General features: G+C 38.0%; 4 protein-coding genes across 6 annotated transcripts; 3 read left to right on the plus strand and 1 right to left on the minus strand.

Moving 5' to 3' along the window:
• The first annotated feature begins 776 nt into the window (after positions 1–776).
• LOC103841219 (serine/threonine-protein kinase KIPK1) lies at positions 777–5,415 on the plus strand. Its single transcript, XM_009117738.3, has 3 exons — positions 777–1,219; positions 1,871–3,794; positions 4,380–5,415. The coding sequence occupies exons 2-3, from the start codon at positions 1,978–1,980 to the stop codon at positions 5,224–5,226; spliced, it is 2,664 nt and encodes an 887-aa protein (XP_009115986.1). The 5' UTR covers positions 777–1,219; positions 1,871–1,977; the 3' UTR covers positions 5,227–5,415.
• A 122-nt stretch (positions 5,416–5,537) lies between these two features.
• On the plus strand, positions 5,538–6,461 carry LOC103841220. Its single transcript, XM_009117739.3, has 4 exons — positions 5,538–5,788; positions 5,858–5,968; positions 6,051–6,131; positions 6,218–6,461. The coding sequence occupies exons 1-4, from the start codon at positions 5,570–5,572 to the stop codon at positions 6,290–6,292; spliced, it is 486 nt and encodes a 161-aa protein (XP_009115987.1). The 5' UTR covers positions 5,538–5,569; the 3' UTR covers positions 6,293–6,461.
• Positions 6,462–6,510: 49 nt separating this feature from the next.
• LOC103841221 (growth-regulating factor 4) lies at positions 6,511–9,018 on the minus strand. The gene is made up of 4 exons (XM_009117741.3): positions 8,692–9,018; positions 8,404–8,598; positions 7,807–8,116; positions 6,511–7,175 (listed from the first exon to the last, which is right to left on the minus strand). Exons 1-4 carry the CDS (start codon positions 8,906–8,908, stop codon positions 6,749–6,751), a joined length of 1,149 nt encoding a protein of 382 aa, XP_009115989.2. The 5' UTR covers positions 8,909–9,018; the 3' UTR covers positions 6,511–6,748.
• A 3,467-nt stretch (positions 9,019–12,485) lies between these two features.
• On the plus strand, positions 12,486–15,366 carry LOC103842277. 3 transcript variants are annotated; one of them, XM_033281172.1, is made up of 4 exons: positions 12,486–13,879; positions 13,993–14,042; positions 14,185–14,475; positions 14,599–15,366. In XM_033281172.1, the coding sequence occupies exons 2-4, from the start codon at positions 14,031–14,033 to the stop codon at positions 15,202–15,204; spliced, it is 909 nt and encodes a 302-aa protein (XP_033137063.1). In that variant the 5' UTR covers positions 12,486–13,879; positions 13,993–14,030; the 3' UTR covers positions 15,205–15,366. The 3 variants fall into 3 exon arrangements, with proteins under 3 accessions (XP_033137063.1, XP_033137064.1, XP_033137062.1); XM_033281173.1 differs by having other exon boundaries at positions 12,486–12,994; positions 13,275–14,042; XM_033281171.1 differs by having other exon boundaries at positions 12,486–14,042.
• The last annotated feature ends 1,044 nt before the right edge of the window (positions 15,367–16,410 follow it).

The following is a 16,410-nucleotide window of genomic DNA, read 5'->3' on the forward strand; positions in this document are numbered from 1 at the left end:
ATTGTGAATGTGAAAGAGATACTGAAAATCGAGCTGGGTGGATGACAAAGAACTCTAGTGATTTTACCAAAAAAAGAACTCTAGTGATCTTAATAAAATTCAAATGGAGACCAGTTTTGAGCAAAACAAAATTTGAAAATCAGCCTGACACACAAGTTTTAGAAACGAGTGTAGTATAGACCGGGTAGATTCAGCTAGTCACTGATTCAAGAAATGATGGGCAAAATGTTATGCAATTTTGACTATGGTCAAATTTGTCATGATAATAGTGGAAGTAAATTATTGATCACCCAAAAAATCGCGGGTGAATTCTTCTTTGACATGACTAGATGACATTGATATACAAATAAATGGCTAGACAAGTAGTAAATGCCATAATTCACTTTTTATTTAGGTGTTTAAAACGAATACAATTCTTCTATAGAGAAACAACGTATATGTAAATCAAGTGGTAACCTAGTGGTAATTTTTAGATCTGGTATGTATTTACATCAGTTCGGGATTCGATTTTTCTTAGAAATTATATTATCACTATTTAGCCAGTTTGGATTTGAGTTTCGCCCCAAGTGGTTTACATGGTGAGCCATAACAGTTGATTGGTCCATCTCTTAACATTAATAAAAAAATATTACAAACTCGGGTCAAATAGTATGATACGCTTTTGAATTAATTTACTATATAGCATTAAGCGTGTTCCTTCCGAAGCCGACCAAATCAGTCTATAAAGTTTATAAAAAACAACGTATATAGAGCCCTTTGTAAGAAAACACAACGTATATGTAATATGATGTATTCTTGTTCTGAAATTCAATTAAAATAAATATTTTGAATGCAGATTTTGATATGGAATAATGATAAATAATATCTCATGAAATAATGGAATGAAAGGTAAAAAAAAAGAAAGAAGAGAATATTATCGTGACGCAAATAATATGAAAGACTCGCAAACATATGGTATGGAGCCCACCATGTTTTTCAACTTGATCACATCTCTTAACGCTATTCAGTATTCACCCAAAGAAAATAAAGAAAAATACACCAAACCCTCCAGAAATTAAGAAGAAGAGAAAAGACACTTTTACTTTCTCCTTCTTCTCCTCACCTCAATCTCTCTTCGGATTCTCTCTAGGCTAAATAAGTACATTTTAGGGTTTATCTGAGCTCCAAATCCACTCGATTTCTTGAGTTCCCCATCAAAATCTTAGCTCTTTCCATCTGCGTAAGCCTTCTTCTTCTTTTAGCTATCTTTACCCGTACGCCTTCATTTGCACCTTTTCTTCTTCTTCTGCAACTCTCTTTCATTGCCTTATGTTTACATGAGATTTGTGCACCTTATTTAGTAATGTTTCTCTAAATTTGTTTCCTTTTTTCTCTCTGAGATTTCATTTTCTCTGTGTTCTCACTGGCCTTTTGTGCATTTGAAATCACTCTTATGATCTTTATGGTATTTTTTTATTTAAAAAATATATTTAATTTAATTGGATTAAATCGAATCCTGTAAATCATAATTAATATGTAATCAAGTTTAATGAGATCTGAGAGTTATTCATCTTTCATGGCTCAAAGCTTTCTTCTTGACGCGGTTTGATTTTGCTGTAAGTGATTGGTCTGGTCTGTCTTCACATTACTCAGCTAACTTTACTTTCAACGAACTCATAAATTTTCTATTCGAGTTTTGCCTTAAAAAAATATGTCTTCTTTTTTCTCTGTTTTAAGTTTAAAACTAATCTTTCTCTCTATATATATAGTGTGCAAATTATAATGACCAAAACCTACTTTAGATCTGTTGGTTTTTGTTCCTTTTCATTTCATAAACTATAATGACCTGACCTACTAGTTTTTTTTTTTTTTGCTTATTGTTCTGTTTCAGGTTACTCTACTTGTTGCTGAAGCTTAGAAACAGATCATAGAAGATGGATATTTGATTTTTTTTTAATTCTCAGAGGTTTGTATACTGTGGAAGAAAAAGAAGCTGCAATGGGGTCTTTTGCTGGCTCCTGTGAAATTGTGGAAGAGAAAGATGAAGAAGTAAGATTAGCAAAAGTACACTCAGGGAGATATGGTAAACCTTCTTTGGGAGGATCATCAAGCAAAGACTCAGAGAGGAAGCAGCGAGAGTATCACGGTTCTCTTGAGTACGACATCGATAAGCTTTTTCAGTCTATACCCGTGAAACCACCGACGAGGAGGCTACTGAGTTCTTCTTTCCATAACCACTTTGAGACAAGCGCGAGTGCTGGTCCGAGCAGGACCACTAGCCCTTCAAAGAGAAGCGCCATGAAGAAGCCAATGACGCCTCAGTCTCCTAGAGTTGCTGACTCGCTTTCTTTGAAGCAGGCTCTGAGGGACCGTTGCATTTCCAAGGCCTCGGAGATGGCTGCTCAGAAACGGTTGTCTAAATCAGCAGCTGCTTCTCCGAGGGTTTCAGAAGCTGACAGGATTAAGAGTTTGTATAATCAATCCACCAGAGTTGTTCCTGTGGATAAGGGTAAAGGAGCCTTGGTTGATGAGACATCGGTAAACAAAGATATACCAAGCACTTCGAGGAGCGTGTCTCAACGGTCTGAAGAGCCTTCTAACCCTGTTTCTGAGCCATCTCAAGGTGGAACCAGTTTTGGAGTGGGAAATCAAATGCTGGAGATTAAGGTGTTGCATAAAGCCAATAGATCTGGGTCTTGTCTAAGTTCTGGAAGTGGAGATTGTGAGATAGCGTTAGATGAAAACATCACCTCTACTTCTGCTCAATCGTTTGAGGATGATGTGCAAGAAGTTGACAAACATGTTACCTCACTGCCTTCTGATTCTAGCAACAAAGACAATGCAGAAGAGCTCGAAAAGAAGATTCTCTCAACCACTCTGGATTTAGAGCAGACAGTGAAGTTGGATGGTGCAGGAACAAAGAAGAGCAAAACGGTAACAAGAATGATTCCACGTCCCAAGCAGCAGCCGAAGAAGAAGATTTTGGTTAAGAAGAAGTTGAAAATTGGGATTGTTTCAACTAAAAAGGATGAAGAAACAGATTCTAGTGCAAATAAACTCCTCTGCCAAAGATGTCACTGTTCCTTGAAGAGCACCAGCATCATCAATAACCAACCACCACCTTCGTATACTACTAGTCAGACTCCTGAGATTTGCTCAGACAGTGTGAGCTCTATCTCAAATAACGTTGGTAAAGAAGCTCATCAAGTAGCCGATGAGAACTCATCTGGTTCTTGTAATGCTAGTCAAAGCTCTGAAGCTGAGATTATTGTCATGAAACAAAACGTTTCCTCGAGCAATAATGACAGTGGTAACAAATTCGAGTTCTCATTGAGTTCAAAAGACAGTCTTGGCGACTACAGCAGGAGCACAAGCATGAGCGAGGAGAGCAATCTTAGCAGCAGGTTCAGCTGTGGGAACAAGCCTCACATGTCGATGGATGTGAGATGGGAAGCGATTAAGCACGTCAAGTTGCAATGCGGCGGCTCTTTGGGGTTAAGACACTTCAACCTTTTGAAGAAACTCGGTTGCGGAGATATAGGAACGGTCTATCTCGCTGAGCTGATTGGTACGAACTGTTTGTTTGCTATAAAGGTTATGGACAACGAGTTCTTGGCGAGAAGGAAGAAGAGTCCAAGGGCACAAGCGGAGCGTGAAATACTTAAAATGTTGGACCATCCTTTTCTTCCTACATTGTATGCGCAGTTTACTTCGGATAACTTGTCTTGTCTAGTCATGGAGTATTGTCCTGGAGGAGATGTTCACGTGCTTAGACAGAAGCAGCTCGGAAGATGTTTCCCTGAACCAGCAGCAAGGTAAAGATTATTACCTTTGTTAAATTGCGTTATTAACATCATTAGTTTGGTTTAGGCCTGCTGGTTTGGTTAGTTCGGCTAATTCGGTTTGGGTAGTTCGGTTTAACATAAATTTTACCGATTTTTCAGTTCGGTATTCGGTTACTTCAGTTTTCTGAAAATTCTAACGAAGTTTTTGATTTCAGAGATTTTTGTTTAATTTTGTTAAAATGTTGGATAAATTCGGTTAGTTCGGTTAGACATTTGGTCTGTTCGGTTAGTTAGAAATTTGGTTAGTTCGGTTTAGATTTGGGATATGATTTTCTCTTATAAGAAAACCGATTGTCCAACCGAAAACCCTTTTTTTAGAAAACCTACCAAATTGAACCGAGCTTCTAACCAAAAACCAATTTTTGGTTAGTTCGGTTAGTTTGCTTTGGTTTTGGGTGTGGTTTGGATATAATTTTTTTAAAGAAGAAAACCGACTGCCTAACCGAAAACTGATTTTAAAAAAACTACTGAATCGAACCGAACTAACCAAAATTTTGTTCGGTTCAAAATGTCAGGCATAGTTTGGTTAATTGATGATATATTATTTGTTTTCAGGTTCTATGTTGCAGAAATCCTTCTTGCATTGGAGTACTTACACATGCTTGGTATCATATACCGAGACCTGAAGCCGGAGAACATTCTAGTCCGTGAAGATGGACACATCATGCTCACAGATTTCGACCTCTCACTTCGATGTGCAGTGAACCCAACTCTTCTCACATCAACTTCTCCTCCAGATCCCGCAAGAATGTCAGGTCCATACAACACATCAAACTGCATACAACCGTTCTGCGTCAACGAACAGTCTTGCCAGGTCTCCTGTTTCAGTCCAAGACTCTCCTCAAACCAACAACAAGAAGGCCGAAAACCAAAAAGCGCTGATCAACACTCGAAGAGATCATCGTTGCCTCAGCTCGTGGCCGAACCAACAGAAGCAAGATCCAACTCCTTCGTGGGAACACACGAGTACTTAGCTCCTGAGATCATCAAAGGAGAAGGACACGGCGCCGCGGTTGACTGGTGGACTTTCGGGGTTCTTCTCTACGAGCTTCTGTACGGGAAAACGCCTTTCAAAGGCTACAACAACGACCAGACTTTGGCTAATGTTGTCTTGGAGAACCTCAAGTTTCCTGATAGCCCGCTTGTGAGCTTCCAGGCGAAGGATTTGATCAGAGGGCTTCTGGTGAAAGAACCAGAGAACCGGTTCGGGACAGAGAAAGGATCTGCAGAGATCAAAAGACATCCGTTCTTTGAAGGGTTGAACTGGGCTCTTATCCGGTGCGCAACACCTCCTGAGCTGCCAGATTGCTACGACTTCGGACCGGGTTCACCTGGTGGCAATGATGATAGGTATCTTGAATGTAAAGCCATAGGGGACCATCTTGAGTTCGAGTTGTTTTAAGTTAAAAAGGTTTTAAGATAAGACTGGTAAAAGTATTCAGAGTAAACGTTGTTGTAATCTATATCATGTCTAATATGTAAAGTGTAGCCTCTTCTGAGATATAATCTCATCTTGCAATCACTAAAGAGTAAAGAAGAAGGTCAAAAAGACATCTTTGATCATCAGCTTGGCTCCACTTTTTAACTTTTACTTTTGGCGGGATTGCTTGTTTTGATTTTGGAATGGTGTAAAAGCAAAGCAACTTCGTTTCAGAAGCTTAAATTGAAGCAAAAGCAAAAGACAAAGACACTTAAAGTGCATATATAGATGTTGGGAGAGACATGTTGTAATAAACAAGAAAGAAATGAGTATCAAGAACTCAGGAGCTGCTCCTGCAGTCAACACCAACGGCAAGCTTCCAATGGAGGAGAACGAAGAAGAAGAGATATGGAAAGTGGCGGTGTCGAGGTTTCAAGCCAGAGAAGAAGAGATCGAGAGGAAGAAGATGACTGTTAAGGAGAAAGTTCAACAGAGGCTTGGTTTTGCAGAGGAAGCTACAAGATGCTTGACTCAAACATTGGAAGTAAGTGCATAAAAAGCCTTTTTTCTGTTCAGACAAGAAGAAGTTGATAATGTTTGTAACTAAAAACAGGAGCTGGAGATTATGGGAGATCCTATGAGAAAAGAAGTTGGAATGGTGAGGAAGAAAATCGACATGGCGAATCGAGATATCAAATCTTTAGCTCAAAGCTGTCAGAAGAAGGTTCCTTCACATTGTCATCTTACAAAAAGAATAGAGTTACGGTCTAAAACTTATGTTTAACAGAAGAGAATGATATGGACAGGAGAAGGAATACAAAGAGACATTAGAAGCTTTCAATGAAAAGAACAAAGAGAAAACTCACCTTGTTTCCATGTTAATGGAGGTATAACTATATTCAAAGAATTAAAGCTCTGTAGCTTCATACACAGCAAGATCTATTGTATGTTGATGACTTTTTTCTTTTGGCAGCTACTTGCTGAAAGCGAAAGAGTTAGGATGAAGAAACTGGAGGAGATCAACAAGACTGTTGGAGCCTTGCAATGAGAATGAAACAAAAGAATTGGATGTTACCTTTTAAAAGAGTCTTAAAATTGTTTTGAGTTTTTTTTTTTGTATGAAGACTATATTCAAGTCATCTCTATTAAAAAGTGAGCTACCATGTAACATGTTGCATCAAATATAGGAATGATAAGAATATGATCACTTCCTTTTATATCATGTGTACCTCAATGGAGATGCAATCATATTATAAGGATCTGAAATAGCTAATCAAAACATACTTATCACCAACATCTAACCCAAGAAACTGCTCAGGTACTGACTTATGACATAGTTATCAGTTATCACCAACATACTCAAAGTTTAGACATAAATTACTGCAGAGGGAAGAAAGAAAACAGTTCCAAAGCAGGCAACTTAGGCCTAACAACATCACCAGAGCAAAAACAATTCATAGAAAAACCATCTGCAGAAAGTGTAGATTCAAAGGCAACACTATCCTCAGTGAAAGACTTGAGTTGAGATTCCCATTTGTTGAAGAACACTTGAAGTTGAGGAGGCTGACCTCAAGGCTTCAGCCAATGGCCCACCCATATTGTTGTGGTTCCCTCCACTGCTCCACCAGTTCATGTTTTGTTGCTGCTCCCTCTCATTGTTGTTGTTGTTTCTCATGTTTGCTTCTTCTTCTTCTTCATTTCCTGTGGAAAGCTTTAAGGAAACGTCTGAGGGAGGGTTACCGGGCATGGAGATGGAAAGATGACAAGTCGATGAGGTCAATGGACTTGAGGTAGAGTCAGATGATCTTGGCCAATCGTCAAAGAAAGGTCTCAGGATGTGACCATCATCTGATCTTCCATTGCTGAACCCACTGCGAGTTTCATATGGCCTCTTGTTGTTGTTGCTTTCTTGATTCATGTCGGAAGGACAACTGTTAGACATGAACATTGTCAAAAGAGGATCCAAACAAAAAAGGTTTTAAACTTTTTAATCCATTTAGCTAGAGATTAAAGACTGATTTAACTCAATAAGCAAGTCCTACTAATAAATAAATCAATAATTGAAGTTGTTGTTGTTTTCCTGAAATGAGTTTTTAGGGGAAGTGGTTGCAGAATCTAAGAGCTTTTGTTTTTCTTCTATGCAGGTTATGTCAGCTTTCACTGAGACCCTACCATCACATTATTTTCAAATACATAAGTATACTCTCTCTTTCTATTTCTCTGATTGAAAAGTTAGATTCTCTATCACACATCCAACTTTTATCATTATCTCTCAACAAAAGAAGAATTTGTTTTTTTTTTTATTTTCACAAAAATGATGATAAGTCTCTCTGTCACCCAATTGCCAACATTACCCCTTTCCTCACACCATCAGTTCACAGTGGAATAACTATGCCCATATCCTAAACAACAAGATTTTTCATAATTTCAACATATTTATCATTGTATTAAAACCTTTGTCATTAGTATTCAGTTATTATGCAAAACACTTGTCTTAACTCTCAAGACTCTTGACCAAAAAGAATAATGGCTTCAGTTAAACTGAGTGTTTTTTTTGTGTACCTTTGATGACTATTAAGGTGGAGATGTGGAGATGAATGATGTGAAGAGCCAGAGGAGAAGAAGAGATTGTTTGGTCCATGACCAAGCTCCTCGCCTAAGACGAAGGAAGATGCTGCGTTTGTGGCAGCGTTTGTGGTGGCGGTTTTGGCGGTTGTTTCCACAGGCTTTCTTGAACGGTTTCGACCACGGTGGATGTGGCGGTCGCAATACTTGTGACCGCCTACAACATCTCTCGAACATCTCCATTTCTTCCCGTCCGTTCTCTTGCACCTCCCTGGCTCAGGATCCATTGCTCCTCTCCCCCAATACCCTGTGTGTTCATTAGTAAAACATGTTGTTACTAACAACCAACAAAAAATCTCACTTAAGGCAGGGATTAAGAATGTTTCATAAACCCCAACTTGTTTTGTTCTTCTACGTTGCTCATAGATCTTCTAGAAAGGTTTAAAGTCCAGGATTGCAAAGTAGCCTTTTAAAGATAAAATGTATTTACTTTATTATTTAGTGAGTCTATGAATTGGAAGTTTTATAGATCTTGAAAGATTTTTCTTTCTAAAATTAAAAGTATAAGCAAGACATAGATTGAGAGAGGCTCACAAGAAGCTTGGTGATGAGGGAAGTTATGTTGCAGAGGATGCTGAAGGAAGTTCAAAGGAGACTGATGGAAGAGACTTTTCTTGATGGGCAAGAGGAGCTCTTGAGGAACAGAAGCACCAGCTAGCATGTATCTGTAGATCAGTGCTTGTAGCTCAAGTTCTTGCCACTGTGCCAAGCTAAAGAAGTTTCCCATCTCTACAAATTTAACATACAACAAATCAGTCACAACTTCAAGATTTAAGTGAAGAAGTCTTTGCCCTTTACAAAAAAAAAAAAGGAAACACTTACTGAGGTGCCTTGTAGAGGAAGAGGAAGAATCAGGAGTGAAACATGAGAATGAGGAAGAAGAGGTGGGTTCAGGGACAAAGAGAGGTAGAGCAGCAGCAGAAGTTTCAGTTTGAGACTGAATCTGATCAAAGAAAAAGCTAGACATCTTAGTTGCAGAACCTTGTTCTTCTGACTCATTCTGCTGCTGACTTCTCCATTGCTTCAGTTGTAAGTCCATGGAAGAGAGAGAGAGAGACAGAGAAATGTGTTGGTTGCTTTTGGGATAGTTTTTTTCCCCACTTCTTTGTGTCTTAGAGAGAGTGGCTTAATAAGCAAAGACAACCACAACAAAAGGCTTATGTGTTTGGCTTGTGACCCCAACAAAAAGTAAAGAGTTTTTTTTTCTCTTTGTTCTTTGCAGGTAGTTTGCTAGAGCAAGCTAAGAGAAAGATGAAAAGAGTTTTTTTTTATTAAGGAACTTGATAGAGAGAAAAAAAGACTATGAGACAAGACAGTTGAGAGGGGAAATAAAATTTAGAGTAAAGAGTGTGATTTTCTATAATATCTGAATGTGTGTTTTCAATTAAAAACGGTTTCTTTTTTTACTATAAAATTTAGTAAATCAGAAAACACAAAAAGAAAGCACTGCAAGATGCTTGCAGATGGAGAGATAGTAGTACCTGCAGTGTTTATGTTTCTCACTGCCTTGGAAATATCACTTCCTTTTATATCCCATTTTAATATTCCATATTAAGTAGTAGCTTAAAGAGAAAAGAGAAGCCTATTATTTAAGATATTGTAATTAAAGATCCATTCAATGTGATGTAACGTAACCTTCAATTTTTTTTATGCAGATGTCATTTGTTTCAGAGATTGTGTTACAAATGTATTAGATTCTGAACATAATCACTGGATTTGACTAACTCCCCGGTCAACTGATGTGCAGTGTATGACACTGTAGACTGCATATGGAGAAAGCTGCAATATATTTTGATCTCTGGATTCTATAATATTAGAAGTGAGTTGACTAACCATTTTCTATTTACAACAAACTACTAAATATATAATTAGATTAGTAAGTATATCACTATTTTAGCATTTTTACTTGTCTAATAATGTTTATCTTTCTTTTTTCTTTCATGTAGTATGTAGATTTGAATTTGAGTTTAGTGACACATACCAGTAAACAACACATTAATAGTAACTGTGTAGTTTTGGGCCTTTTGGCTAATAAACTATTTACTTTACTCTAATTTGTAACCGTCGTTACTTTATTATTATTCATTAAAAATCATCTGTAACGTCTATGCATTTGAAAATTTTTTCATCAACTTTGGTTTATATGGTAAAAGTGAAACTGAATATATATTTTTTTTATGAAAAAAAAAATGAGAGGTAAGAGTTATTATGAAACTGAATATTATTGTGTGGTTTCTTTTTGAAGGTGTGGGGGGGATTGGTGGCGACTGGTTTGGTCTTTCCAAAAGAAGTTGGACTTGTTTTACAGGTTACAAATTTCGTTTTAGAAGACCATTTACGAGTTAAAAAATGTAATTATCAGTGATTGTTTATGGATTTGGAAAAATTATAACCGTAGATGCAGATATTTCAGATATTATAGAAAGGAAAAAAAATTGCTCGCTAGAATACCTTATATCGATAAGTGGTGGAATAATATACTACCAGAAAAGGCCAAGTAAACTGAGAAAAAATTATTTAAATGAAGTAAGAAACATGCATTTATATATTCACTCCGCTGAATAAATACAAAAAAACATTCATTAATTTCAAAGTATCTTTATTTGGTGGTGCCATGATAGTATTATTTTATAGTTTTGAGGAAATAAAGTAATAAATATGAGGAAAGGACGATAACGATATTTCATCTAGGAGTGAGCCAGCCTTGCGAGAGAACCTTTTTTTTTTGTTGACAAAAAATGCGAGAGATCCTTCGTAAAGTTTCTTCTATTCATTCACTCCCACCAGTTTTGGCGGCATTTATTTGCACTATTCCTAAATAACCTAAACTAGTTGCGTTATATCATGGCCCATGGATTACGTTAGATATATTACATGTATATATTTTCTTTGTGTATATGTGATGTTTGCGTTATATCATGGCCCATGGATTACGTTAGATATTACATGTTGTATACTTTCTTTGTGTGTATATGTGGAGTCATCATATATCTTTGATAAAATTTGGAGTCACGTGCACTACTAACACCTCTTGGCACTTGTTCTGTCTTCACTATAAGGAACAACAAACCAAAAAGCACATTGGATATCAAATTTGAAACAAAAGTGTGAAAGCTTGATGAAAACAAACAAATCATAGAATAGTTTTATATTATGATGACCCATTAATGCAAACTACTAGACTACATTCTTATTTCAAGTAAATATATGTCTGAATGGATTCAGATTTGTTGTTCTTTCTTTAGAGGACCAAAACTGAAAGAAGGAAGGAACATAGACGAATAATGACAGTTCCAGAAATACCTAGAGATTTGAGAAAATTTGAGTGGACGAAGGTTGGGTCACGTGCTAAAATTAAGACCAGATGAGATGAAAAGAGGGCCCGGCCCAAAACTACTCCACCCACTTGATTTGAAAATCAAGCCGAGCTTGAAAACGAAATCAGCTTTAGGAGGAGCCCTAGTTTCCGACGAGGGCGCAGACATTGGGTCCCATTGTATAATGCGAGACCAAATCACCACCAATTATGTGTTGCTTTTTGTAATTTACTTTTTTACCCACGAAAGCTACCCTCTATTTACGCAATTTGCCTACTATTTACGTTTTTTTACGATGGGCCGGGCCATGTGTTGTTTTTGAGATCCTGCTGGTAGATTCTTTTCTATAATGTTGAGTCTTTACGAGTCACGACGAAAGAATCCACAAGAGAATCGGCTGTTGTTTCCAATCAGCTTTTCACCATTGTCTATCAGAATTGTTCAGTTTTGGTTATTAATAGACTATTACTAACAAAAGTTTCAGAAAAGAACAATTGTGGATTAGACTTATTATGTTCATTGATTGTTTTTATTTGAATCCACACAAAGATTTTGGCTATTGGGTCTATTTGGTTTTATCTATCGACAGTAAGAAGTTTTGAGGTCACATGTCCATGAGAAGACAAATACGTTTTCTAGGACATTGTGTCAAAAACTTTGATTCAATACTTTTTTTACCAGGAATGAAACGTATATATTACAGCAGAGCCAAGCTGAGTCAACGTGGGCCTAAAAGGCAATTAAAGCCAGCACGCGAGGCTTCACGTGATACTACCACATGCATGCCTAATTATATATTTATACTGGTGGTTTGTCTGCGCGTGATTGTTCTGTTTAAAATTTACTTCTCCTGTCCTTGTCCTGAAAGTAAATTTTTTAGTAAATTTTTCTAGAATATCCGCATTTATTAAGAACTAGTGGGATTCATATATTTTATTCATTCAATCTATTTGTACTTATGAGAACTGATCACAAAATGATCTGATCACAACTGGACATGTGGCAAGAGATATAAAAAAGTTTGCATCCTGGATAGTTAGATGGCTATAGAAATACAACTTTTTCATTAGTGCTGTTCGTTTCATTGACGTAGGTTCCTGCGGCTGCGGCGATATTTTTCAAAATTCTTGTTCGTTTGATTGACGCCGAGACCTGCGTCTAACCGCTGCGTCTGACGCCGAGAGCTGCGTTTGACGCTGTAAAATCCCGCGGCCGCGACAGTAAGTTGTGCGTCTATTTACCTATTTACAATTCTATCCTTAACCTAATTAATTATTTACAAAAAAACCTAAATCTAATTGACGCAGCCGCAGAACTCTCTCCCATCGACGCAGAACTCTCTCCCATCTCTCTCGATCTCGATCTCTTTCTCCATCTCTCTCTCCATCTCTCTCGATCTCGAGCCCTCTCTCCATCACGAGCCCTCTATCCATCTCAAGCTCTCTCTCCATCTCGAGCTCTCTCTCCATCTCTCTCTGCAAGTGTGAGATGACTTGATGGTGCAATGCGAGGATTCGAGCTCTGTATCCATCACACAAACCCATCTCAAGCTCTCTCTTGATCTCTGACACTAACCCATCTCCGAGTTCTCTCTCTCTCAATCTCCGACCTCGAGCTCTCTCTCTCAATCTCCGACCTCGAGCTCTCTCTCTCTCTCTCTCTCTCTTTGAGGTAATTATCTCATCCTTTTGAAAACTTTGGATCAATTCGTTAAGATTTGGGTTAGTGTTTGACTTGAGAGTTTCAAATTGTTGCAGTTTCCCTGGAAAAGCTTTTTGAGTGTCTCTGCTGCTCCTGCACAAGCTGAGGTGCATTTACCTGAAAGCTTGATTATTTTTTTGCTCTGTAATAGTCACATGAGTTGTGTTTAGTAGAAGAAACTTTCAGTGTCTGTAGAGGAAACTTTCATGAGTTGATACTTGTATTAGTAATCCATGAGTTGCGTTTAGTGGAGGAAATTTTCAGTGTCTGTTTTAGCTAGTTTTACTGAAAATATTTCTTAAACTATTTTATCTGTCTGGTATTTATATGGGTTTTTGTCACAAATTCTGAGGCATTTAACCTTGAATGTTTTCATGGTTATTACAGTGGAGTTCTCTCTTCTCCACAGCATCTCGAAGCTCTCTCTTCTACATAGCATCTCGAAGCTCTCTCAAGCTCACACTCTCTCTCAGACCCTCTCAGATCAGGTATGATTGTTTGATCTTGACCCTCTGAAGTTGTTTCTATGACTGAAATTGTACGGTATGACTGAAAGAGTTGAATCTTGTTTGAATGTTTGCAGGTCTTCTCTCTCGAGCTCTGTCTCACGAGCTCTCTCTTCTCCGAGCTCTCTCTCTCAGACCCTCTCAAGCTCACTCTCTCAAGGTATAATGTTTTTGATTGATTAGTTATGTTCTGTGACTACACAATATGTCCTTTGCCAGCTTCTAAAGATCTGTTTTTTTTTTTGCAGGTCGCAGGTCTCTCAAGTTCAAACTCTCCAAGCTCAGACCCTCTCAAGCTCACTCTCTCAAGCTCAGACCCTCTTTAGTAAGGTTTGTTTCTTTAGTTCTCTGTTTACTTGAAATGTTCTTACTTGCTTGGTAAAGAATAGAACTTTTGAACTGACATTTGATTTTTTTTTCTCAGACTGTCCCTATTCCTCTCCAGCTTGCTCAGACTGTCCCTGTTCCTCTCCAGCTCTCTCTCTTGTAAGCATTGTACATCTTCTTGTCTTTGTTTGTCTTTTATGGGTTTGTGTTAAAGAATAGACACAGCGGTTCTGGTTATTGACTCTACTCTGTTTCTCTCTTCTTTTTTGCAGGCTCTCTCATCTCAAGTGCATTCCTCTCACTTTTTAAGATGGCAAAAGAGGTAAGGCTCTCTCACACTAGTCTTTCTTGTTATATGTATGAAATTGTATTGCTTTAGGTCAGTATAGAACTTGAGTAGTGTATGGAACTGAACTGTCTTTAGGTCAGTATAGAACTTGAGTTTATGTGTTTCTGTGATTTAGACTTGGACTCCTGAAGAAGTTAGGTATTTTTTCGAACTCTACGCCGAAGAGAGAAGAAAAGGAAATATAACGACATCAATGAATAAAGTAGGGAAACAGAACATCATAGACGCGTTCGAAAAGAGGTTTAAGAAAGGATTTCTTGAGTGGCCTTTGTTGAAGAACAAATACGACACAAGTAGAAAGAAGTACGTCAAATTTAGGAAGTTGATTAAGAATAAGACAGGTCTTGGGTTTGACAGCATGGGAAGGGTTGATATGTCAGATGATTGGTGGAGTGAGCGCGAAAAGGTCAGTTTCTCTTATCTCTTCTGTGTATTTTTTTTTTTATATTTGCTTCATGATTGCTTCATTTGCTTATATTTGCTTCATGATTCCTCATTAACTTACTCTTTATTTTTTTTTGTTATATAGGAGTGTCCTGGGATTAGAAGATCTGTATGGAAAGAAGAATTTAATATGGATATGTTTGAAGAAGAATTTGGTGCTGTAGTAGTAACTGGAGCAGAAGGATGGAGTGCTCAACATGGAGAAGCAAGCTTGAACTCTGGAGTGGGTGTAGATGATGGTGATGAAGTCGATTCTCAGCCAGCAGCAGAAACTCAAGCAGCAGCAGAGACAGAAACTCAGCCGCAGCCGCAGACACAAACCCAGCGCCAAACTCAGACTCATTCTGGAAGTTCAAGAGGAAAAAGAAGGCGTAAGAAGAAGGATATGGTTGTAGAAGCTTGTGACAAACGTACTGAAGCGCTTATGGTGAAAAACAAGATAGCAGAACGGATGTTGGAGCGTCAAGAAGCTTCAATGGAGCGTCAAGAAGCTTCTAGTGTTGAGAATGTGTTAGAGATTCTGTACACATTGCCTGGAGTGAGAGAGTGGTCTCCATTATATGAAGCAGCAATGGAACATCTTATAGACAGTGAAGGGAGCAGAAGGGCTTTTATAACAATGAAGACAGATGAAGCTAAGACTAAGTTTCTAGAGCTTAGGACCAAGATAAAACGTGACTATGAAGCTTAGGACTATTATGGAACTTAGGACTAGTATGGAACTTTTGCTTTTGGTCTGATCTTTGTATGAAACTGCCTTTTGTATATGCTGGTTTAGTAGACTTGGTTTTGAATCTGGTAACAAAATGTTTAGTTCTCTTATGTCTGTGAAATGCCTTTTGTTACTGCATTACGTTTGTCATGAAAAATGTGTGCTTGGTCTAATAAACTCATATAGACATCTGCTCTAATTACGTTTATAAACTCATTACGTTTGGTCTAATGTGCCGGTTCGCCCTCCAAGTCAAAATGCAGAAGCGTATAAAGGTAGAAAGCAAGATCCTACAATGAATGTTCTTACTATATGTAACTTCGACATGAAGTTTATATACGCATATCTCGGTGTACCTGGTAGAGCACATGATACAAAGGTCTTGACTCATTGTGCGAGGAATGAGGCTTCTTTCCCACATCCTCCTCCTGGAAAATATTATCTAGTTGACTCGGGATATCCGACCAGGACTGGGTATCTTGGTCCGCATCGGAGTATGCGATATCATCTTGGTCAGTTTGCTAGAGGATGACCACCAGTTAGTGCACGAGAGTTGTTCAACCGAAAGCATTCAGGATTGCGATCGGTGATTGAGAGGACATTTGGAGTATGGAAAGCAAAATGAAGGATTTTGGATCGCAAGCATCCAAAGTATGGTATGGTCAAATGGATTAAGCTCGTGACAGCGACGATGGCGCTACACAACTTCATACGTGATTCACATCTGAAATTTTACAATTAAAATATGAAATTTTACAATATTTTACAATTTTATAATATTTTATTTATTTAAAATATAATTTTAAAAATTCATAAAATTAAAATATGAAATAAATGAAAATTGCGTCTGCGGCAACCAAACGAACAGAATTAAATCTACTTTCTGCGTCTGCGGCTGCGGCTGCGGCATTGTCCTGCGTTTACGAAACGAACAACAAGCTGCGGCTGCGGCTGAGTCTGCGGCTACAAAACGAACAACAACCAAACGAATGGCCGCAGCCGCAGCCGCAAAAACCCGCGTCAGTGAAACGAACAGCACTATTATAAACCGGAAAAATCCATAAGAATCTTGCGGAAGAGACGGTAGATATGAAACCCTAGATTTTACTTTATCGTTGGAGCTTTCTTTAAATCGATGTCAAATAAATCTATAAGAAGAATTTACTTATGCAGTAACAGCCTATG

This window comes from Brassica rapa, chromosome A09 (genome assembly GCF_000309985.2).
Source record: "Brassica rapa cultivar Chiifu-401-42 chromosome A09, CAAS_Brap_v3.01, whole genome shotgun sequence".
NCBI lineage: Eukaryota > Viridiplantae > Streptophyta > Magnoliopsida > Brassicales > Brassicaceae > Brassica > Brassica rapa.